Source organism: Salvelinus namaycush, chromosome 29 (genome assembly GCF_016432855.1).
Source record: "Salvelinus namaycush isolate Seneca chromosome 29, SaNama_1.0, whole genome shotgun sequence".
NCBI classification, from domain to species: Eukaryota; Metazoa; Chordata; class Actinopteri; order Salmoniformes; family Salmonidae; genus Salvelinus; species Salvelinus namaycush.
The window spans coordinates 11,888,658-11,914,105 of NC_052335.1; the positions used below are offsets into that span (position 1 = coordinate 11,888,658).

Consider the following 25,448-nt stretch of genomic DNA (forward strand, 5'->3'; position numbering starts at 1 on the left):
AGAACTGAAAAAATGTGTGCGAGCAAGGAGGCATACAAACCTGACTCAGTTACACCAGCTCTGTCAGGAGGAATTGGCCAAAATTCACCCAATCTATTGTGGGAAGCTTGTGGAAGGCTACCTGAAACGTTAGACCCAAGTTAAACAAAAAGGCAATGCTACCAAATACTAATTGAGTGTATGTAAACTTCTGACCCACTGGGAATGTGATGAAAGAAATAAAAGCTGAAATAAATGATTCTCTCTACTATTATTCTGACATTTCACATTCTTAAAATAAAGTGGTGATCCTAACTGATCTAAGACAGGGAATTTTACTTGGATTAAATGTCAGGAATTGTGAAAAACTGAGTTTAAATGTATTTTGCTAAGGTGTATGTAAACTTCCGACTTCAACTGTGTATATTTGTCTCTTGCTGTTGCTTCATTTTGGAAGAAATGTATTTGTTTAAAACTGTTAAACTATTGTCTTTCTCTCTCTTTGAGTCAACTACTCACCACATTTTATACACTGCAGTGCTAGATAGCTGTACCTTATGCTTTCATTACTAGATGAATTATCTGTTCCTTTGATTGGGTGGACAACATGTCAGTTCATGCTGCAAGAGCTCTGATAGGCTGGATGACGTACACCAGAAGTTGTCATAATTATTGTGTAAGTCAATGGAAGGGGGTGAAAACCATGAGCCTCCTAGGTTTTGTTTTGAAGTCAATGTACCCAGAGGAGGACGGACGCTAGCTGTCCTCCGGGTACACCATTGTGCTACCCTACAGAATGCTGTTGAGGCTACTGTAGACCTTCTTTGCAAAATAGTGTTTTAATCAGTTATTTGATGATGTGGTTATATTTTGTGTAGTTTTGTCTAAAAAGGATACATTTTTAAATGTTTTACAATTAAAACATTTATGAAATTCACTGAGGAGTACGGTCCTCCCCTTCCTCCTCTGAAGAGCCTCCACTGGTAGCCTATAGCTTTGCTTTAGCTAAAGTATGCATGTTTATAGGGAGGCGTATTTGGTTGTCATTAGCTTATGTTAAACCTAACATTTGACAAAGCTTCACACTCTGTCGCGATGCTGCCATTTAGACTGCTGGCTGGCGGCAATAATGTAATTACTTGTTCAGTTATTAAAGCTGGAAATAGAAACACAAAAACAGCCCCAGACCATTATTCTTCCTCCACCAAACTTTACAGTTGGCACTACGCATTGGGGCAGGTAGCGTTCTCCTGGCATCGGCCAAACCCAGTTTCTTCCGTCGGACTGCCAGATGGTGAAGCGTCATTCGCTCCAGAAAACGCGTTTCCACTGCTCCAGAGTCCAATGGCCGTGAGCTTTACACCACACCAGCCGACGCTTGGCATTGCATATGGGGATCTTAGGCTTGTGTGTGGCTGCTTGGCCATGGAAACCCATTTCATGAAGCTCCCGGCGACCAGTTCTTGCACTTACGTTGCTTCCAGAGGCAATTTGGAACTTGATAGTGATTGTTGCAACTGAGGACAGGCGATTTTGACTTGCTATGCTCTTCAGCACTCGGCGGTCTCATTTTGTGAGCTTGTGTGGCCTACCACTTCGCGGCTGAGTCGTTGTTGCTCCTAGACGTTTCCACTTCACAATAACAGCACTTACAGTTGACTAGGGCAGCTCAGGCAGGGCAGAAATTTGAGAAACTGACTTGTTGGAAAGGTGGCATCCTACGACGGTGCCACATTGAAAGTCACTGAGCTCTTCAGTACGGACCATTTTACTGCCAATATTTATCTTTGGAGATTGCATTTCTGTCACCTGTCAGCAACGGGTGTGGCTTAAATAGCCAAGTCCACATACTTTTGGCCATAGAGTGTATATCTATATACAGTATTTAGCTGCTATTTAGTTGCTATTTATAAAACAAATGACACATTAAATAAATACATTATCAATGAGAAAAAAATAAGTTGGCTTGAGGATCATTTCAGCCACTATTTATTGTTGAACTCAGTAGGTTACAATATTCAAGGTAAATTACATTTAATAAAATAAAACGTAATCTAACTTGAGAGACTCCCCTGGTCTCCTGAAGTCCTCCTTGCTGCTTCTCTCTCTGTCTCTCTCTTTTTTTCTACGTAGAGGCCTATAGTAGCTACAGTATGCGACTGCGTCGCTTTGCATTTTTGTGTGCAAAATAATGTTTTCACCACGGCCTGTAGGGGCAGGTTGTGGGCACGACTGTTTTCCATACTGAGTATTGACTACCCAGACAGTCTTTCCTGAGACATTGTGCATTATACTGTATGTCCATTGCGCTACACACATTTTAAACTTAGTCTTGGAGGACGCATGCCAATATATACCAGATAAGGGGCTGTAGATATTGCAACCACACAACTCAAACGCAGTTTAACCAGTATGAACGAAATTGCAAATCACTTTGTTTGTTCAATCCCTCAAGGTACTGTTGTCCGCTAAAGATTATTACCTGTTTGTATCTGCCAACATATTGGCTGTCCAGTATCCAGACGACCTGTCCCCAGAGCTTCCTATACAGTTCATCTCTTTCCGTAATGTGTTGAGGCCGGCAAATAAGGAGAATGAGAGAGGCTCAGTCAAAGCTGCTGCAGAACTGCTGTATTTGAAGCAGCACTCACTTCTGCCCAGTTTCCCTGATGTTGCTACGGCAATCAAGCTGTTTTTATCACCCCTGTAAGTGTCGCTTCTGCGGCGAGATCGTTTTCTAAACTAAAACTCATGAAGAACTACCATAGAAGCATTCTGTCTGATATGAGCTTTAGAACACCTGAGTAAGATCCACTCATTGCACAGGCGCCGTCGTAGCCTTGACCACAGCACGTTCAACGATATCCTCTTACTTCTAAAAAAGTTCAATTTTTAATTTTTCAAGGCCTGAGGCTTTATTTTTTGTCTCATTCCTGAAGCCCAAGAAACCTGTTCACCAGATTTCATAATATTTCTATGCTGACTGAATGGGACACTACAATTCAAGCCTTCAACTCTCAGTGTATATAATGATAAGTAATCTTGAAGCCTGAAGATAACGCCAGTTGCTATTCAGATAAAACAAGTGATTGGTCCAAAAATGAAAATGATTATGATAAACCTTTAATGTGTGTTTAAACTACTTGATCACTGAGATGCGACCAAATCAGTTTCACAATCTAGGCTCTCATTAGCTCAGTTGATTGTAGCACATAAAAGGCAGTTGTAATATCTAAATGTTTATGGGTTGTAAAAAGGGCAATTTTCTCACATGATGATTTTTGGAAGGTGTACTTGTAAATCATTATTTTTATGATGATTTGGTGTGTTTTGAACCTCTATTTCTGGCAGCTATATTCATTTCAATACAACTTTATTTGTCCCCTCAGGGGCAATTAGCCATTAGCCAATAGTCAATAAATGCTTTTGGTGAGCTGGTACTCTTACGTGCGAATAATGCTACAATTCCTGTTGTTTTTCAGTTACAGCTTTGGTTTGCCTAAAGCTGGACCAGCACATTTTATGCTGATTTAGACTGTTTTGTTTCTCCCTTTGTGGAACCTACACTCTAATCATGTTTTTTGGTGAGCTGAGTAACTATACGGAATAATGATGGAATTTCTGTTTTGCAGTTACGGGAAGTTCTGTAAAGCCTGAAACTGGACTAGAACATACAGCACAGTGCCACAGGGCGTTGCTACGGATCTGAAGCCAAGATGGTCGCCGTCTGTTTTAATCCTTGCAGTCGCCTCAAAGGAAAATCCTCGGATGGGCCTCTGTATCACTGACAGAACACACTGAGGATCAGCATTGTCGATAGGTAGGAAGACGGATATTTACTCCTCTTCTTGGATTGGAAGACTGGGATTCGACTGGAGGATTTTCATCCTTTAAATAGCCTCTGGTCTATAGCACAATCAAAAGGATATTGCATCATCTTCTTAAATAAGACATTGCACGCGTGGGACATACAGTACATGAAATATATCAGTCTTTGAAACAAAAAAACACACCTGATGCTATTGACAATCTAAGGATCTCTCCCTCTAACAACTAACCCCAACTGGCACAGTCTACCCTCCGCATTTTTTCTGCAATGAAATCCTTTAGTCTCTCCCAGCGTGTTCTCCTGCTGCTCAGTACTCTGCTGGGCCTGTGCCAGGGTCTGGAGTTCACAGGCTCCGAGGGTCAGTGGGCTCGGTACGTCCGCTGGGACGCCAGCACCAGAAGTGAGCTCACCTTCCAGTTCAAAACAGCCGCGTCCGACGCCCTAATCCTCTACTTTGACGATGGCGGCTACTGCGACTTCCTGCTCCTCACGGTAACGGACGGGAAGCTCCAGCTCTGCTTCAGTGTCGACTGCGCCGAGACCACGGTCACCTCTGACAAATCGGTCAACGACAGCCGCTGGCATTTCGCTACAGTCAGCCGACACAACCTCAGAACGGTCCTAGCCCTGGACGGGCAGACCAAGGCGGACGAGGTTCGACCACAGCGCCAGTTCATGAAGATCGTCAGCGACCTCTTCCTCGGAGGTGTACCCGGAGACATCAGGACCTCGGCCATCACCCTGCCGACGATTAGAGAGCTGCCACCGTTCAAAGGAGTTATCACAGACCTGAATTACGGAAACAAGGTTCCCACGCTGATCAACAGTCAGAAGGTGCGTCTGGAGATGATGGGTCTCTGTACAGAGAACCCGTGTGAGAACGGAGGCCACTGCTCCATGGCTGATGGAGAACCCTACTGTGACTGCTCCAAAACTGGATATACCGGACGGACCTGCGGTGAAGGTAAGATCGTTCAGTCATACCGACCAATGTCTTTGTTGAATGTAGATAGCTAGGTACAAATAATGAATGCTAAAGGTGTTTATACAATATTTGAATTGAATGAACTGACTCTTTTCTCCAAGGTTTTTGCTACACTGTTTGTACCATTTCCATGTTGAAAAAAAAATATTTACAAGAACATGTCCACAGATTCAGCTCGAACAGAAAACATGGACATCTCTGTGTGGGTGGTTCCTCTTTCACAGTTTATTTTAAATGAATTGTATGTTGTATGTGGGAGTTATATTGGAAGTGATATACCAGGATATACCCTCTGCGTTCTATTATTACTTTCATGAGAAATCTGTACAGGGATGCAATACTGTTTGATATTACAATGTTCAGTCATTTTTCTCCCCATATATTCAGCTCCTGCAAGTGTTACAGGGGCCAGAAGGTACACAATGGTTTGAATAATAAGGAACAGCTTTATCGTTCTCCTCTTGGTCACTTATGCCAAGGCTGTCTCTGCTATGTGTCTTATTGAAATGTAGTGCTCTGACAAAGCTCATAGTAAATTCCTACTTTAGTCCTTAGTTCTGCCTTCATGAGACAGGAAGCTACTGTATCTCTCAGACAACATCACCTCCTTCCTCTTTTTCATCGGTCTGGAGTGTATTTGGGGGTCTTTGAGACTAGAGACCCATGATGGCTGAGTTTGATTCACTGCTGACCCACTTCCTGTTACTGCCTGGTTAGGTCACTTCCTGGCTGGTTAGGCCAGAGTGAAAGGTTGAATAATGACGCAACTCCATCTTGAAATACAGGGGATGAATGCACACTGACTACTCCTCCATTTGTGGCTTGTTACCTTATACTGCAGCTCTTTTTCCCATTTTTGGTTCAAATTTTTTAAGGGTTTCAAACATATATTTTTATTTTGGATACTAGCTATTTACTCCACCCCACTGCTATGCTTAGCATTCCAAAACACAAGATACTGTATGTCAGAAAAGCATACATGTCCGCTGCACTGTCAGTCTCAGTGACTGGGCGTTATCCTTTAGTCTGGTTCCGTTCTCTCTCAGCCACTGTCTAACAATGAGGAGAGGAGAAGAGATCCACCCATTCGTTTGAGAGCTTCTCTCAGGCCGACACAGAGCTGCCATGGGAGCGATAACATTCTTGTGCTAAAACAACTGAGATTTAATAGGTTGCTTGTGATTCAGGACGACGGTTGAATAGAGGGCCATGTCACCGCCCCAGGGCAGAGCTTCTAATTTACAACGCAGCACTCCTATTGGTGGAGAGGACAAACGCCACTAGACAGGAGCACAGCACTGAGAGCACTCTCCTGCTGTGCTAACTGGAACAGCCCCCTGTGTCCAGCACGCACACAACTTTCCAGTCTCTCTCTCTCTCTCTCTCTCTCTCTGTCTCTCTCTCTGCCTCTCTCTGCCTCTCTCTCTCTCTCTCTCTCTCTCTCTCTCTCTCTCTCTCTCTCTCTCTCTCTCTCTCTCTCTCTCGGTCTCTCTCTCTCTCTCTCTCTCTCTCTCTCTCTGTCTCTCTGTCTCTCTCTCTGTCTCTCTCTCTCTCTCTCTCTCTCTCTCTCTCTCTCTCTCTCTCTCTCTCTCTCTCTCTCTCTCTCTCTCTGTCTCTGTCTCTGTCTCTCTCTCTCTCTGCCTCTCTCTCTGCCTCTCTCTCTGTCTCTCTCTTTCTCTCTCTCTCTCTCTCTCTCTCTCTCTCTCTCTCTCTCTCTCTCTCTCTCTCTCTCTCTCTCTCTCTCTCTCTCTCTCTCTCTTTCTCTCGGTCTCTCTTTCTCTCGGTCTCTCTTTCTCTCGGTCTCTCTTTCTCTCGGTCTCTCGGTCTCTCTCTGCCTCTCTCTCTGTCTCTCTGTCTCTCTCTCTCTCTCTCTCTCTCTCTCTCTCTCTCTCTCTCTCTCTCTCTCTCTCTCTCTCTCTTTCTCTCGGTCTCTCTTTCTCTCGGTCTCTCTTTCTCTCGGTCTCTCGGTCTCTCTCTGTCTCTCTCTCTGTCTCTCTCTCTCTCTCTCTCTCTCTCTCTCTCTCTCTCTCTCTCTCTCTCTCTCTCTCTCTCTCTCTCTCTCTCTCTCTCTCTCTCCCCCACCCCTCTATATCTTTCCCTCCAATTAATTTATGTGGCTGATTGTTGATTACGCCGCGGAGACGCTGAAGCATAATTAGGAGGATAATGAGAGCAGAAATGGCTAATTTGACCAGGAAACTCTGGGACAAATACCACACTAAATTCAAACTGACATCTGCAATCGACAACGCCTTATAGGGGGTTCTTATTGTTACAGTATGTCTACAACTGCTAAAGCATGTTGTTTTTTCTTCAGACACTATTGCACAGCAGTACAGTACAGAGAGCATATTTTGCCCACATTGCTTAACATCACCGTCAGCACATGAGACATTAGAGACACAACCAGACATAAGTCTGTGTCTGTGTAGTGTCTGTGTAGTGTCTGTGAGACTGATTGAGGATTTTGATGCTGCATCATGTGTTACGCTAATGAGTAATGGATGCAATCTGTCGGACCTGTAAGTGTTTACTGTGTGTGTGTGTGTGTGTGTGTGTGTGTGTGTGTGTGTGTGTGTGTGTGTGTGTGTGTGTGTGTGTGTGTGTGTGTGTGTGTGTGTACGGCAGACTGGCTGGCTGCATGGCTAAAGACACACACACACACTCACACTCACACACTCTCAGAAGCATTTAGCATTTAGACTGGGATGGACTATATGACGTATGCTCAGCTCATAGTTTTCACAGTTGTTAACTTCAACCTAGCCTGCTTAAAGGCCATGTATGCAATGTACAGTGTAGTGCAATTCAGTGATTAGCGTTTGAATGTGTACATGAACTATAGGCTAAACTAATCAAGTGACAATGGGTTAGTTTAGCCTATATTATAGTAGCTGAAACAAGAGGATTGGGTTTAGCCTAGCCTAGCGGAAACATCATCATCAGGCCTTAGCCCCACAGCATGATTAGGTTAGCCCTAGCTAGCTGAAACATCATCAACAGCAACATTATCGTCAAAGCCTGCCCTGGGTTAGCCTAGCCTAGCTGTAGCTAGCAAAAGCTTCATTAGCAACTAGCAATCAGGATTACTGATTGGTTAGCTTAGCTAGCTGAAACTTCATATTATGACTTAGTTAGCCTTGCTAGTTGAAACATCATCATCATTAAACATTACATCAGCACCATCATCATCCCCCAGCCCTCCCACAGCCTCAGCACAGAGCTCAGCAAACAGCCCAGGATGACTGGGATTTGCATACCTCTAACATAATCATTATCCCAGCCCTTATCCCTCACCCCCAAAGAGCCGCATAGAGCCCAGTCCGCCAGGATGACTGTGTTAGCCTAGCTAGCCTAGCTGTAACATAATCAGCATCATTATCCTAGCCCTCAGCCCTCATCCTGCCCACAGAGCTCAGCCCTAAACCGCCAACCTACAGAATAAGACAATAAACAGATGGCCATAAAACACATGTTCAATCTGTCCGCCCATGTGGATCAGGGCGTATCAGTGTCTAGGTGTGTCAGAGCGGAGGGGCTGGAATAAGACACCGTTTGCTCGCCCCCGTGCTGTTCGGTAATATTACAGCCATTGCGGTGAAGTGGTGTTATCATCAGTCAAATGGATGCGTCCCAAATGGCACCCTATTCTACACATAGTGCACTACTTTTGACCAGAGCCTCATAGGGAATAGGGTGCCATTTGGGATGCTGGCAATGCTATCATCAGTCAACGTGTGAAATTATTAATGATTTCTGCAGAGTCATTTGGAATGTGGCATATTTGATCTCTATTCATTGTTTCTTATATGGCCTGGAAATGTAATGTTTTGTGTTCCCAAACCTATTAAATTAAATGAATAGATTTGACATTTGAAAGACTGAATGCCTCAGGGGTATTTTAATTACAAATGAGATATTCAGAATGTTAAGGCTATTAGGAGCTATCGACACAAGCTGTAGGATAATGTAACGTACAAACTGATTGCCATGTTCTCATCATCGGACTTCTTCAACTTCCTTCATTTTAATAAGCAGTCTAAAAAGGCCTTATTGTACTATACAAACTGCCCTGCGAAAACAGTAGTAATTGAAGGCTGGGGCAAGCAAACTGTGAAACAAGTGCTGAAGAGATGCCTAGGAGCTCGGCTTTGGGGATTAATCAACATACATGGAAAAATGACAGTTACAATAATCTTACTATGGAAATAGGTCAGGGGGGGGAAAAAATAAAAAGAGGGAGGACTTGCCTGATGTGTGTGTGTGTGTGTGCCTCTGTCTCTTGTGTGTCTCTGCGTGCGCGTGTGTGTGCGTGCATGCGCCTAATTCCAACACAAGCGGAGTGCAGAGGGCATTTGTGTCCGGTCCCAAGCATGACAGTGATGTTAGAATTTGAGTGGGCTGGGATGGAGGATGGCGTCGCTAGCTGATGCGGCTGGTAAAATGGAGCAGGAAGAGGATTACACAGGAACCACATGTTCTCCTATCTGCCGTCCATTGGCTTGTTCTGGACACTGCAGCCAGCTATGTGAAGGGAAGGAGGAAAGCTTTAACTGCATGTGTTTTGCAACCCAGCATTTCACAGACACACGCGCGCTAGGGACACCAAATCCCCCTCTCGCCTGCAGGGATGCTGTCTATCAGGCTTCTGCTACCTCCCTTTTTAGTCTTTTGCCCTTCGCTCCTTGTCTTTAACCCTGTGAGCCAATGTCGTACTCCGTAATCTGGCTACTCCAGCTACTGATACATTAGCTGTTGGTGGTGCCTCCATTTAAAAAAAAAAATGTATGTCGCAATATCCAGTGAGTATTTGTCGACCATGTCACGTTAACATGAGTAACAACATGGCCGTCAGTGAACAACATGGCCGTCAGTGAACAACATGGCCGCAGGTAGCAGGACTGAGTGGCCATTTTGAGTACCTACATCATGTCCTCCACTCTATCACTACAACCACTATCGACAGCTACAGCTGTCAGTGCAAAATAAAAATAACCCTCTTCCCACAAGTTCAGTGGGAATTTACAGCCTCCATGCAGATAACACGATTGAGTGGCCATTTTGAGTGTATGCCCTTCACTTTAACCACTTGCTATCTATCAAATAAATACAAGAAACCCACTTCCCACACGCTGGTTGGTTGGTTGGGTGGGAATTGAATGGCCTCCAGTGCGGCCGGCCGGCCAGAAATCTAACCACGGCAGCTAGCGTTAATTGCTTTGAATCGAATTAATATCTGATATGGCGTATTAGCCTGGCACTTTAAACATCTAATACCGTCCTTCTTAATTACGATCTGTTTCATTTCCTCCCACTACATGTTGCTCTCAGGGGCTGATTAAAGAAATCTGTTGGCATTTAGCTTTTACAACCGTTCCAGCTACACGCACACACACACACACACACACACACACACACACACACACACACACACACACACACACACACACACACACACACACACACACACACACACACACACACACACACACACACACACACACACACTCGGCTCTGGCCGAGTGGCCAGGGTTAAGATGTCTTGAGGTTAAGGAGGGATAGCCGCAGACAGCTGCAGCATAGCCTTGTGAGAATACATGGCATCCCGTTGTGCGGTTACTTCATGTGTGTCAATTCAATGTGTTACTGTTTTACATGACGCTCTACAGCTAGAAATAATATAGACTACACATTTATGTAGGTTCAACATCCTCCGAGGCTTGCAGCGTTGGGCCTCTGGGTGTTGAGTTTCAGGGCTGTAACTTTCAATTATTTTTACCCGATGAAAACAATGCTGAACCCCTGAAGGAGTAAACAGTGTGCATTCCTATAAGCCAATGTGAAGTCAGGGGAGGTTGTGATGGTGTGCAGAAAGGATTTGGGTCAGCAGTGAAGTGAACTCTGGGGGTTGGTGGGGGAGGGTTGGGTTGGCGGGGGGGGGGGGGGGGTAGACGATCGGTCCGGGGGTTTCTAGATATCCACAAACCTCACAACATCATAAATCCACATCTGGCTTTCTACAGGAGCTGGGATTTATGCCTCTCTAGCTTTAACTATGTGTATGTGAGGAACACTGTGGTATATACAATGCTAAATATTATGTCTCTCCTGAAATATTTGCTGCGATTTGAAAGAGTTGTTTAATTAATACAATTAATCAGATTAATTGATGATGATTTACAATGTACAATCTGGTTCCCTGAAAGGATGGGACAGATGTTTCATGTGTTCTTCTCTCCACAGGATGTTTTTTTTGTGTTGTTATTTTTAAACAGGCATGTACAGGGGCAGCTCTGGTCCTTTACATGTTAACAGAAAAATAATGCTTCCGTGTGTTGTTAGGTATTTATTTTGCATGATAGACACCATGCAAGCCAAAGCAGTGTGATGCTAATGCTAGGTATCTCTCTGCCTTCTCTTCCCTCCCCCCTGCTAACTCCTCAGCAGCCGTTCAGAGGAAACCAGGTGAGTTCTGTTTCTCAGATGAGACTCACATATGGAAGGAGGAGAGGACTCAATAGTTACAGGACACATTTTCAGACAGCACACACAGTACGGTGTACAGCAAGATAATAAAGTAAATACGAACGTAAGAAATATTACAATGTCCACATGCATCACAGACATTGCAACTATAAACTGGTCTATCAATAGGCCTGTAGAAATCAACGTGATTAACATTTTTGCAGCGTAGTCGTGCCTGATGCTTCTACCACATTTTGTTCTAAACATGAAGCTTTTCCATGCCCTACGGAAAGCTTTGTTTTCAGTGTTGATAGCCATGCTTTGCCTTTATAGCGAAGCATGCCTGATCACAATGCAGCAGTATTGGTGTGTTCTTATACTCTCTGTCTCTCCGTCTCGCCTTCTTCTTCTCCCTCAAGGCTTAGCACATCTGAAGGCATCTGAGTCAGGTATGATCTCTTCTTTTCTCTCCCCTCGCCTGCTTTGGGGTCAGATTGAGTGTGTGTGTCTCTCTGTGCACTGCCCCTTCGCAGCCACGTCTCCTCTACCTGTCAGTGTGTGTCAGTGTGCTCTGCTGTCATCGTAGTGTTGCAGGGGAGGATGGAGCTGCACGGCATGTCCTGATCATACCGTGCCCCCCGTGCCCCCTCCCGTGCCTCCTGTGCCCCCTCCCATGCCCCTTCCCCAGGTTTCTCTGTATTACATAATGGTGTGTTGGCTCACTGCTGTGTCTAACAGTCTAACATGCAGTGGCAACATCTGCTCTTCCTACTCTAGCCTGACCTCAGCAGATAATGACTGTGTGTGTGTGTGTGTGTGTGTGTGTGTGTGTGTGTGTGTGTGTGTGTGTGTGTGTGTGTGTGTGTGTGTGTGTGTGTGTGTGTGTGTGTGTGTGTGTGTGTGAGAGAGAGAGAGAGTGTGTGCACGTGTATGTGAATGCTTCCTCCATATGTGTGCTGGCGTGTGTGTGTATTGCAGTTCAGGGGGAGATAGGAGAATGCTGCTTTGCCTGGACTCTGGCCTAACAACACAGTCCCACACTACAAGATTCTCCCGTCACCCCCCATCCCTGTCAGCCTCACACATGTATGAGCTGGCAAGCAGTTAGTGGCACATGAAATATACAGGCTCCTAGTCCACTCTGGTGCTATGTGAGAAGACATGGAGGAGGATGATCCTAGCATGATGCAGCTGATGCAGTTTATACAGGGTCACTGTGACTTGGCCCTGAACATGAGAGCACTTAGGGGGACGCTACGTGGCATGGAGAGAGAGACACGTGTGTGTGTGCCTTTCATTGGAATGCATCTACCACTCTGGGCTATGATCTGTTGACATGCATGTTACTCAATGCTTGGTAGGGGGTGCAGACGTTGGTGGTTCTTACTCCCTTACTTACTGCCTTCTAGATGAATAACACTAGTTCAAGCCTCCTTTTTTTCTCCTTTCTTTCCTGCCCTCCTCTCAACTCGGGACGCCACTCTCCCGCTCTTCCTCTATGGATCCCTTCTTCTGCGTATCTATAGGTAGAAACAAAGGTACAGAGCTCTTTTCCTTACTAACTCTTCTGTACTTTACTGTTCCCTTCTGTTCTCTACTGTGCTCTACTGTATTCTAGTGTACTTTACTGTTCCCTTCTGTACTCTACTGTTCTCTGCTGTTCTCTACTGTTCCCTTCTGTACTCTGCTGTTCTCTACTGTTCTCTGCTGTTCTCTAATGTTCTCTGCTGTTCTCTGCTGTTCTACTGTTCTCTGCTGTTCTCTGCTGTTCTCTACTGTTCTCTGCTGTTCTCTACTGTTCTCTGCCGTTCTCTACTGTTCTCTGCTGTTCTCTACTGTTCTCTGCTGTTCTCTGCTGTTCTCTACTGTTCCCTGCTGTTCTCTACCATTCCCTTCTGTTCTCTGCTGTTCTCTACTGTTCCCTGCTGTTCTCTACTGTTCCCTGCTGTTCTCTACTGTTCTCTACTGTTCCCTTCTGTTCTCTACTGTTCTCTACTGTTCTCTGCCGTTCGCTACTGTTCTCTGCTGTTCTCTACTGTTCTCTACTGTTCTCTGCTGTTCTCTGCTGTTCTCTACTGTTCCCTGCTGTTCTCTACTGTTCCCGTCTGTTCTCTACTGTTCTCTACTCTTCCCTTCTGTTCTCTACTGTTCTTTACTGTTCTCTACTGATCTCTACTGTTCTCTACTGTACTCTACTGTTTCCTTCTGTACTCTACTGTATTCTACTGTACTCTACTGTTCCCTTCTGGTCTCTACTGTTCTCTACTGTACTCTATTGTTCTCTTCTGTACTCTGCTGTTCTCTACTGTACTCTGCTGTTCTCTACTGTACTCTACTGTTCTCTACTGTACTCTACTGTACTCTACTGTACTCTACTGTTCTCTACTGTACTCTACTGTTCTCTACTGTACTCTGCTGTTCTCTACTGTACTCTACTGTTCTCTACTGTACTCTGCTGTTCTCTACTGTACTCTGCTGTTCTCTACTGTACTCTACTGTTCTCTACTGTACTCTACTGTTCTCTACTGTACTCTACTGTACTCTACTGTACTCTACTGTTCTCTACTGTACTCTACTGTTCTCTACTGTACTCTACTGTTCTCTACTGTACTCTGCTGTTCTCTACTGTACTCTACTGTTCTCTACTGTACTCTGCTGTTCTCTACTGTACTCTGCTGTTCTCTACTGTACTCTGCTGTTCTCTACTGTACTCTACTGTTCTCTACTGTACTCTGCTGTTCTCTACTGTACTCTACTGTTCTCTACTGTACTCAACTGTTCTCTACTGTACTCTACTGTTCTCTACTGTACTCAACTGTTCTCTACTGTACTCTACTGTACTCTACTGTACTCTACTGTTCTCTACTGTACTCTGCTGTTCTCTACTGTACTCTACTGTTCTCTACTGTATGCCCGGGGAGCTGTCTGATTCCTACAGCTTGTTAATGACGTTGTAGAAGGCTGCCAGAAACACAGTTGACTGTATGGCGTGTGAGTGAGGGTGTGCATGTTATTGTACACTACTGTACCACTGAGGTGTAAGTTTTAATCTGATCTGTTTCACTTCACTGTGTCCTTCAGCTCAACAGTAGTTGATTGGAATACTTGACCTGACATTTGGCTTCATAATACTGACGTCAGAGTGAAGGATTATTGGCATAGTAAAAAGTCATGGTTTGGTTTCTACCTCACATTATTATTGTAAGTCATAGTTTCTGTGCATAGTGATTTGTAAGACTTATTTTATAATTGATACAAAACCATGTGTTACAGTGTGTATGCCTCCGGACAAATTTTGTGTTAAATTAAATTATAAATTATACATTTCAACTTATTCCTGTTCGGAGGGAAACCCTGTATGGTTTTATTAATATACAGATTGACTGAATGAATATACACGTTGACTGAATTAATGTACACATTGAATACCCATATGTTCTGCTGTGATGAGAGAATCTGCATTTAGCCAAGTACATTATATCAATGTATGCTGTATTCTGCCGTAGACAGCTGCTTCCCCAGCTCACCTTATTTCCAAATGGGAGAGTTCACATAGTGGTGACTGCTCATACAAGGCTTAGTAAGGATGGGGGGCGAGGGGGATGGGGAGGTGTGGGGGGGGCTGACTAGAATGAAATGAAGAGGGATAGGACCATACGACAACGATGGTGACATAGAAGAGAATTGGAGGAACTTGTCACGGAATGCTGCGGATGGTTCCATTCATTTCAAATTCTCACCCAGGGTTATTGTACTTCCTTCTGGAATGTCTCCAAAGGAAATGTGAGATTCTTGACATCATTCACCTAACTATACGTGTGCACATGGCAGAGTGTAGAGAGGCTAAAGAGAGATTTGTGACCTGTTGCCACCAGAAAAGGGCAACCAGTGAAGAACAAACACCATTGTAAATAAAACCCATATTTATGTTTATTTCTTTTCCCTTTTGTACTTTAACTATTTGCACATCGTTACAACACTGCGTTGAGAGAGACAGACAGACAGACAGACAGACAGACAGACAGACAGACAGACAGACAGACAGACAGACAGACAGACAGACAGACAGACAGACAGACAGACAGACAGACAGAGTGAGAGTGATTTGTTGGAGGGACGGTATAACTCCCAGGGACAGTCAGTCAGCTATCTTTGTGCGTCAGCCAGTTTGTCAAGGCCAGCCATCTCTAATGTGAATTTGGAGCAGAAAGAGTACCTTGTCTTGTTATTCACAGTCACATCTGGGCTAGCACAAATACAGGACAGTTAGCCCAGCCTGATGGCAGCTAGTCAACCAGAGCTCTGCTCCAGTTAGCATCAAGAATATGTGGTCCACTGGGGTCACCAATGTGAAAATGTAGGCTATGCACTCACTATAGTCAATTGCTTTGGATGAAAGTGTCAGCTATATTAGCATGTTTATATTAGCAACATGCTAGCACCCTGGTGCAAGTCAAACATAGCTGTGCTCCAGTTAGCAACATGCTAACATGCTAACAGCCTAATCAAAGATTTTTAAAACTAACCCAAGATAGACCACAGCCTGTCGTTTCCAATGGGAACAAATTAGTCATAATGGTCAGAACAAGCAAGGAGGTGGGCAGAGCCAAGCACCAGCTAGCGAGATCCTATTGGCGAATTCTAGCAAGCATTTGCATATTTTCGTTACGGAACGCCGACTCTGTAAAGTGTGTGTACTGTATGTAATAACTCAATTCGCCTTTGCTCTCCTTCTAAACAATGCCATTTTTTAAAACTTTGGCAAAGGGTACATTGTACAAAACTTAGTCCACTCTACTTGTAAAATACTGTAGTTTTGGGAACAGAACAGAAAACCGTATTGAGATCAAATGTTTAATTGATGAGAAAATTGGCAGAATGTCGTCCAAAATCCTTCTTGTTCCATCTTCTCCCACTGCCAGCCGCTATATTCGGTAGCGAGTGGAAACGCCAAGCGGATGCTTCACATTTATACATCCGGTGAAATATCTGGCTCATTGTTCTATCTGTGGCCTGATGGTGATGGCAGTCAACCAGAGTTAGCGCTGTGCCCCACTTATCAACATGCTCCAGTTAGCTAGCTGCGGGGCTACTGTTAGTTAGCATGTGCCCACTGCCCCAGCCAGCATCTTGGCATATGCTGCTATAGCACTGGCTAAAGGTCAAATGACACTCTGGTTCATGGCAGTCCATGCATGGACTGGCCCATTATTTGCTCATTGACTTGTGACAGTATAATAATCCACATTACAGTATCTTCACTAGGAAAGAGTCTGATTGTATAGATTTCTATTTGCTTTAGAAAGCTCAGTGTCCACCAGAGAATCCAGCGTAAGACTCTTGCCGCCAGGGGAAAACTGTGGTTGTGTGATTTCAGCAGGCAGCCCTCTGGCTGAGGTCCTATCCAGACTGTTGTAAAGACAGAGGAGGAGTAGACTGAGGACTCCCTGGAGAGAAAGGCGGTGGAATAAGACCCTGAGAAGAGGGAGGTAGGGAGGTAGGGAGGTAGGGAGGTAGGGAGGTAGGGAGGTAGGGAGGGAGGGAGGGAGGGAGGGAGGGAGGGAGGGAGGGAGGGAGGGAGGGAGGGAGGGAGGGAGGGAGGGAGGGCTCTTGTCTAATCTCTCTCCATATGGGGGCTAAATCCTGGAAGTTCTTCTGGAGTCCTGGAGTCACACTCTAATTATCCTGCTGCTGCCTTCCCTGCTGCCTTCCCTGCTGCCTTCCCTGCTTCCTCCCCTGCTGCCTGTTGATGCAAAGTCCGGCACCGCAAAGTTCACACAGCTTTACTCTTTATTCTTTCTTTCTCTTGCTCTCCCTCTTTCACTTCCCATGTATGTGTTCATGTGTACACCTGTCCTTCCCCCTCACCCATTTTATCTCTCTGTTCCCTGTTTATTCTCTGCTTATATGTGGCTGTGTATCTACCTCCCCTATTTCTCTCTCTCTCCCTCTCTCTCTCTGAATTCTCCCATCAGAGCATGATTATTAAGGGGTCAACTACTGCTGTGTCTGCTCATCTGTTCCTCTCATCCCAACCCTTTCTCATCTCTGTCTCAGTGGGAGTTAGGAAGAGGGTTAGGGTTCAGTCTCCATAGCCTACTCTCAGTGAGCAGTCGGTCTGATGGTGTCTGTCTGATGCTGTTAGCCTCTGATGCTAGCTCCCAACTACAGTAACACTAGGATGAAAATATGCCTTTCCCTTACTTTTCCCATGTGCTGTTTTTCCTCTCCTATCCTCTCCTCTTTCCCATCCTTTCCTCCCCTCCTCTCCTCCTCTCCTCCCTCCATACTCTCATCTCCTCCCCCACCCTCCTCTCCTCTCCCCCACTTCTCCCTCTATACTCTCTTCTCTTCTCCACCCCTATCCTCCTCTCCTCCTCACCTCTCCTCCTCTACTCCCTGCATACTCTCATCTCCTCCCCCACCCTCCTCTCCTCTCCCCCACTTCTCCCTCCATACTCTCTTCTCTTCTCCACCCCTATCCTCCTCTCCTCCTCACCTCTCCTCCTCTACTCCCTGCATACTCTCATCTCCTCCCCCACCCTCCTCTCCTCTCCCCCACTTCTCCCTCCATACTCTCTTCTCTTCTCCACCCCTACCCTCCTCTCCTCCTCACCTCTCCTCCTCTCTTCCTCTCCTCCCTCCATAGTCCTGTCTCCTCCCCTCCTCCCCTACCCTCCTCTCCTCCTCACCCCTCCTCCTCTCTTCCTCTCCTCCCTCCATAGTCCTGTCTCCTCCCCTCCCCTCCCCTCCCCTCCTCCCCTCCCCTCCCCTCCCCTCCCCTCCCCTCCTCTCCTCCTCACCTCTCCTCCTCTCCTCCCTCCATAGTCTTGTCTCCTCCCCTCCCCTCCTCCCCTACCCTTCTCTCCTCCTCTTCTCCCTCCATACTCTCATCTCACTTCTGACCTCTGTGATCAACCGAGCAAAACTGATTCCCTCTTTTCATGGATTATGAGTGCGTCAGCGGTTACGCAATCCAGGGAGTAATAGAAGGAGAATGAGGAAAGAGAGAGCTAAAGAGAGAGGGGGATAGGGATCAGAGGAAAGGGGGAGGAGAGAGAGTGAGAAGGAGAGACACACCCAGAGAGAGGCAAGGAAGGGAGAGAGAAAGAGCTAATGAGGAGGAGGAGTGAATATGTGTCTGTCACATTTGGCCGATGTTGTTTGCCTTGGTACAGCATCACAGCAGGATTACTGCTGCTGGTTAAGCCAGTGTCAAAACAAAACCCTTTTAATCTGTTAACACAAAATGGCTGCCTCTTTATTGGCTTACCGTATCAGTTTAAAAAATGACGCATACTGTATAGCATACAGCTGTAATATGTGTAATAATGTAGTAAAGACACATACAACACAGTCAGCAAATAAAGGTTGTTAAGTAACAACTGGTTGTGTAAGAGCTGGTGTATAGGTGCTGATTGAGGAGTGCACATTGACTAAGTGCATAATTCAATAAATTGCAGTGCAGATCACAACTACCAATACATTTTCTTGGTCCGGATATCTGAATGCTCTCTATGGTGCAAAGATTCACAAGTCACAAAGCATTTCACATATCAGGATGTATTATTGAAAAAAATATACAGTATGTAAAACCAAGGAAATAACATTATACCCAACGTGAGTATAAAAATGGAGATGGGAAGATTTTGGAAAGGGATTGTGAGAATGTAAGCTCCGGCAGTTGGTTGTAGGTGTGCATTGTGTGATTTTCTTTCTGACATGTGTTGATGTGATGTGTGCAGTCAGGCAGAGCTGTTCACACCGTGGAGACAGAGAGAGGGTAAACACACATGGCATGCTATGCCAGCAGAGTGGCATAGTGCAAAGAATGACATCCTCTACTATTCACTGTACTGTGTCTCTGTCTGTCTGTCTGTCTGTCTGTCTGTCTGTCTGTCTGTCTGTCTGTCTGTCTGTCTGTCTGTCTGTCTGTCTGTCTGTCTGTCTGTCTGTCTGTCTGTCTGTCTGTCTGTCTGTCTGTCTGTCTGTCTCTGTGTCTCTGTGTCTCTCTGTCTCTGTCTCTGTCTCTCTCTCTGTCTCTGTCTCTGTCTCTGTCTCTGTCTCTGTCTCTGTCTCTGTGTCTGTCTGTGCCTCTGTCTGTCTCTGTATGTCTCTCGCTATCTCTCTCGCTTTCTCCCTCTCTCGTCCTCTCTCTCTTTCTCCCTCTCTCGTTCTCTCTCCCATTTCTCTCCATCTGTCGGTCTGACCTGTTAGTGTGTCCCTCGCTGATGACATCATAACCTTTGACCTCTCCCTGCTGGGGAGTTTGATACAACACAGCAGACTGTGTCATCTGTCAAAATGTCTGACAAACTGCTTTTTTAAAATCTTTTGAAGTCTATGTGTTGAACCTTGTATCGCCATGTTTTAACAGTTTGCTCACATAGAACTTCTCTTTTTCCACATTCAGGCAGAGTGTCATCAAAAGGTATCATAGCAAATACAAACATAAATATTGAAAGTATTGATGCAGTAGCTCGTGAATGTGATTTTGGCAAACATACTGTAAGCCTATTCATGCAGAATATTTTAACATTCTGTCATACATTCTAAAACATAAAACATGAAGAATTTCCAACATGAAGAATGGTCCAATCCACTAACTCTGCAACCCCATCTAGATGAGAAATGGACCGTTCCACATAGCATGCAAATGCCCTTGCGCTAGCTGAGCCATTATGCAGATGATATGCAAATGGGGCCACCCGATTGTGGTTGTGCTCAGGGTGCATCGAGTGAGCACCGCACTCAGGGAGGATAATCAACCACTGATCATTGTTAGCAATAAAGAGGGTGTGCAGCCGTCTGTGCAGAGAAGCTGCTCTGCTCGCTGGCTGAGAAAATAACTGAACATTAGTGTGTGTGTGTGTGTGTGTGTGTGTGTGTGTGTGTGTGTGTGTGTGTGTGTGTGTGTGTGTGTGTGTGTGTGTGTGTGTGTGTGTGTGTGTGTGTGTGTGTCTTTTGGTGTGTCTGGTTGTGTGTGTGCGTCAGTGTATATCTCTGTGTCTCAGTGTGTGTGAGCTTCTCCTTTGTAGTCATTCTTAAAGAAGAGACTGTTGATTACGAGGTGTTTCAGATCATAACATTACCAGCATCACAGTAGTGTATGTCTGATTGCAGTGGCAGGTACTATGGGAGCTGCTGTTTCAGTTCTTTAGTCAGTTCAGTCATAGTGCTTCTCCAGTGATGTATAATATGTGCTATAGGACATTAACATGGCTCACTGAGAGGAGAGGAGAGAAGAAGAGCAGATGTGAAGAGAGGAGAGGAGAGGAGAGGTCCATGTTGCTCAGTTGGTAGACCATGGCACTTGCAACGCCAGGGTTGTCGGTTCAATTATCACGGTGGACCAGTACAAAGAAATTAAGAAACTGTATGCACTCACTCAGTGGTGGTTCTAGCATGTATGGCTCACTGGGTGAACCTAGCCCCCCCCCCCCCCCCCCCCCCCAAATAAAAAACAACTGGTAATTTTTATTCATACATTTGGAACAACACAAATAAATAATCATAACTTTTAAAACTATATAAGTATAAAAATAAATACAAAATAGGAGTCATAAATAAATGAACGATAGAAAACCGATCATGCAAATGTCACCAGTCCAATTGTTTTGTGCGGGTGACCCGTGCCGCCCCCGGCAAGATGGAGTGTCACCTATACCTAAATTCGTCACTGCACTCTCTACTGTAAGTCTGTATGTCTGTCGCATGGGTAAGAGCGTCTGCAGGGGTTGCCAAACTTTTTGCTTTGTGACCCACCGATTGAGGTGTCTTTTGAGTCACGACCCACCGTATGGGTTGAGAGGTGAAAAAACATACACGGACCATAGAATAAGTCAAACATATTATCTTGGCAGCTGAAAGAAATCCTTTTTTAAGCACATTTCCTGCAATTCTGCGCATTTTGACATGGCTAATGCTCTGTTGTTATGTTCAAACATTATAACAAAAGCAATGGAGAGGTTATCTAGCTTTTACTTTGTTGATTATACATTCTCAAAGATTATAGGCTATTATTTTAAAAGATATACAGTACTAGTCAAAAGTTTGGACACATACTTATTCCAGCGTTTTTTTCTAGATTTTTTAAAACTATTTTCTACATTGTAGAATAATAGTGAAGACATCAAAACTAGAAGAAATAACACATATGGAATCATGTAGTAACCAAAAAATTGTTAAACAAATCTAAATATATTTTATATTTGAGATTCTTCAAAGTAGCCACACTTTGCCTTGATGACAGCATTGCACACTCTTGGCATTCTCTCAACCAGCTTCACCTGGTTGAGAGAATGTGTTATTTCATAGTTTTGATGTATTCACTATTATTCTACAATGTAGAAAATAGTGAAAATAAAGAAAAACTCTTGAATGAGTAGGTGTGTCCAAACTTTTGACTGGTAGTGTATGTCCATTATCTTTCAACATACTTTCTATTTGGGTTTAGTTGTTTAAGTTAAAACTGAAAGTGTTTTTCAATCCTCAGAGTGTATTTCACATTTGTGTTTATTTGTGTTTTTACAATGCAGAAAACATGTCACCCCGCGAGCCACCTGGACCCCTGCCGTGACCCACAAGTGGGTCCCAACCCACAGTTTGGGAACCACTGTGCTAATGACTACAATGTCAAAATGTAGGAGAGTAGAGACCCGGTGTAGTCTTTACATAACAGCTACATGTTGAAGACATACTTCACCTACTCTAGTCCTCCAGTGATCCCTCTCTCTCTCACTCTCTCCCACTCTCACTCTCTCCCTTTCACTCTCTCCCTTTCACTCTCTCACAGTCTCTCTCTCTCTCTCTCTCTCTCTCTCTCTCTCTCTCTCTCTCTCTCTCTCTCTCTCTCTCTCTCTCTCTCTCTCTCTCTCACAGTCTCTATCTCTCTCTCTCTCTCTCTCTCTCTCACAGTCTCTCAGTCTCTCAGTCTCTCAGTCTCTCAGTTTCTCTCAGTTTCTCTCAGTTTCTCTCTCTCTCTCTCTCTCTCTCTCTCTCTCTCTCTCTCTCTCTCTCTCTCTCTCTCTCTCTTTCTCAGTTCAATTCAATTCAATTTGCTTTATTGGCATGACGCAAACAATATTAACATAATTCAAATAATAATAATCACTAGCGTCAACGGGACAACAGAAACATCAATAATCAAGGGGCAAAATAACCATACATTGAGCAATAACAATGGCATGTCATTTTATGGCAAGCAGCGATGTAGTGCACTGCCAACCCACAGCTCTCCGCGTCCTCCACCTCTCATCAGAGAGGTCTTTGAAACCTTGAATAAGGGGAAATGACACTCTCTAATTGTTTTATATTTTTTACATTTTGTCAGGAAATGCAGCTCTGTCTCAGGTTCTGCTGTGGTGCAGTGGTTGCACAGCCTTGCCTCTACAGGGAGCCAGGTTTTCCTGTGTCTACCCTTCTCAATGGCAAGGCTGTGCTCACTGAGCCTGTACTTTGTCAAGGTTTTTCTAAGGTTTTGATCAGTAACCATGGTCAAATATTTAGCCACGGTGTACTGTCGATTTAGGGCCAGATAGCACTGCATTTTGCTTAGTGTTTGTGTTTCCCAATAAGTAATGTAGTTTTGTTCGACTGTGTCGTAATTTGGTTTATTCTGATTGATTCAATGTTCTGGTCCTGAGGCTTCAGTATGTTAGTAGAACAGGTTTATGAACTCAGTCCCAGGACCAGCTGGATGAGGGGATTCATTTCTTTGCTCAGCTCTTGGTATTGCAGGGCTTGGTAATGATATGAGAGGGGGGTCGCTGTATTGTAGATATTTCCAAAACAGAATTACTATTTTTTTAGTTTTTATTATTAGTGTATATTGGCTTAATTCTGCCCTGCATGCATTGTTTGTAGTTTTCCTCTGGACATGCAGTGTTTCAATGGGGTGTTTGTCCCATTGGGTGAAATCATGTTTTGCAAGTGGACCCCACATTTTAATAGGTATTTAAATTTGTTTTTTAATAGCGTAGAATGCCCTGCGTGCTTTCTCTCTCAGTTCATTGACTGCCTCATTAAGGTGTCCAGTTGAGCTTATTTAAAATAACAGCCAAAAGGCAATGGCGCCGGAGGGGATGGCTGCTTTTTTATTGGCTCCTAACCAACGGTGCTATTTTGTGTGTTTTTTCACATTGTTTATAACTTATTTTGGACATAATGTTGCTGCTACTCTCTCTTATGATCAAAAAGAGCTTCTGGATATCAGAACAGCGATTACTCACCTCGAACTGGACGAAGATTTTTTCTTTAATGAGTCGGACAGAAGGATATACTGCTTCTCCGAGACCAGGCCCAAATTCCGTCATTCGCGTGAAGGAAATACGGAAAAACAGGGAGCGGAGATCGGGGTGCCTTGTTAGAATTTCTACCATCCGTTCTATTGGCCAATGTGCAATCACTGGAGAATAAACTGGATGATCTCCGTTTGAGACTATCTTACAAACAGGACATTAAAAACGGTAATATCTTATGTTTCACCGAATCGTGGCCGAACGGCGGCACTGAAAATATACATTTGGCTCTGTTTTCCGTGCATCGGCAGGGCAGGACAGCTACGTCTGGAAAGACGAGGGGTGGGGTGTGTGTCTATTTGTCAATAACAGCTGGGGCGCGATGTCTAATATTAAGGAGGTTTCAAGGTATTGCTCGCCTGAGGTAGAGTACCTCATGATAAACGGTAGACCACAGTATCTACCAAGAGAGTTTTCATCTATATTTTTCGTAGCCGTCTTTTTACCAACACAAACCAATGCTGGCACTAAGACCGCACTCAAAAACCTGTATAAGGCCATAAGCAAACAAGAAAATGCTCATCCAGAAGTGGTGCTCCTAGTGGACAGGGACCAGCATGTCACATGTGCAACCAGAGGAAAAATAACTCTACACCCCCTTTACTGCATACACAGAGACACATACAAAGCTCTCCCTCACTCTCCATTTGGCAAATCTTACCATAATTCTATCATCCTGATTCCAGCTTACAAGCAAAAACTAAAGTAGTAAGTACGCGAATGCTGTGCTACAGAACTGTTTTGCTAGCACAGACTGGACTATGTTCCAGGATTCATCCAATGGCATTGAGAAGTATACCACCTCAGTCACCGACTTCATCAATAAGTCAAATCAAATGTATTTATATAGCCATTCTTACATCATCTGTTATATCAAAGTGCTGTACAGAAACCTAGCCTAAAACCCCAAACAGCAAGCAATGCAGGTGTAGAAGCACGGTGGCTAAGAAAAACTCCCTAGAAAGACCAAAACCAAGGAAGAAACCTAGAGGGGAACCAGGCTATGAGGGGTGGCCAGCCCTCTTCTGGCTGTGCCGGGTGGAGATTATAACAGAACCTGGCCAAGATGTTCAAATGTTCATAAATGACCAGCATGGTCAAATAATAGTAATCACAGTGAACAGGTCAGGGTTTCATAGCCGCAGGCAGAACAGTTGAAACTGGAGCAGCAGCACGGCCAGGTGGACTCGGGACAACAAGGAGTCATCATGCCAGGTAGTCCTGAGGCATGGTCCTAGGGCTCAGGTCCTCCGAGAGAGAGAGAGAGAAAGAAAGAAAGAGAGAAAGAGAGAATTAGAGAGAGCATACTTAAATTCAGACAGGACACCAGATGAGACAGAAGAAATACTCAAGATATAACAGACTGACCCTAGCCCCCCGACACATAAACTACTGCAGCATAAATACTGGAGGCTGAGACAGTGCATCGATAAGTGCATCAACAACGTCGTCCCCACAGTGACCGTACGTACAGTTGAAGTCGGAAGTTTACATACACCTTAGCCAAATACATTTAAACTCAGTTTCACAATTTCTGACATTTAATCCTAGTAAAAATTCCCTGTCTTAGGTCAGTTAGGATCACTACTTTATTTTAAGAATTTGAAATGTCAGAAAAATAGTTGAGATAATGATTTATTTCAGCTTTTATTTCTTTCATCACATTCCCAGTGGGTCAGAAGTTTACATACACTCAATTAGTATTTGGTAGCATTGCTTTTAAATTGTTTAACTTGGGTCAAACATTTCAGGTAGCCTTCCACAAGCTTCCCAAAATAAGTTGGGTGAATTTTGTCCCATTCCTCCTGACAGAGCTGGTGTAACTGAGTCAGGTTTGTAGGCCTCCTTGCTCACACACCCTTTTTCAGTTCTGCCCACACATTTTCTATAG

At 44.5% G+C, this 25,448-nt stretch overlaps 1 protein-coding gene across 1 annotated transcript in view; it reads left to right on the forward strand.

Moving 5' to 3' along the window:
* The first annotated feature begins 4,075 nt into the window (after positions 1-4,075).
* nrxn3b (neurexin 3b) overlaps positions 4,076-25,448 on the forward strand; it is a 379,196-nt gene continuing 357,823 nt past the window's right edge. The window contains exons 1-4 of the mRNA XM_038968054.1: positions 4,076-4,772; positions 11,241-11,258; positions 11,678-11,707; positions 12,785-12,796. Coding sequence (XP_038823982.1) covers positions 4,076-4,772; positions 11,241-11,258; positions 11,678-11,707; positions 12,785-12,796 — 757 coding nt within the window. The remainder of the gene's footprint in view (positions 4,773-11,240; positions 11,259-11,677; positions 11,708-12,784; positions 12,797-25,448) is intronic.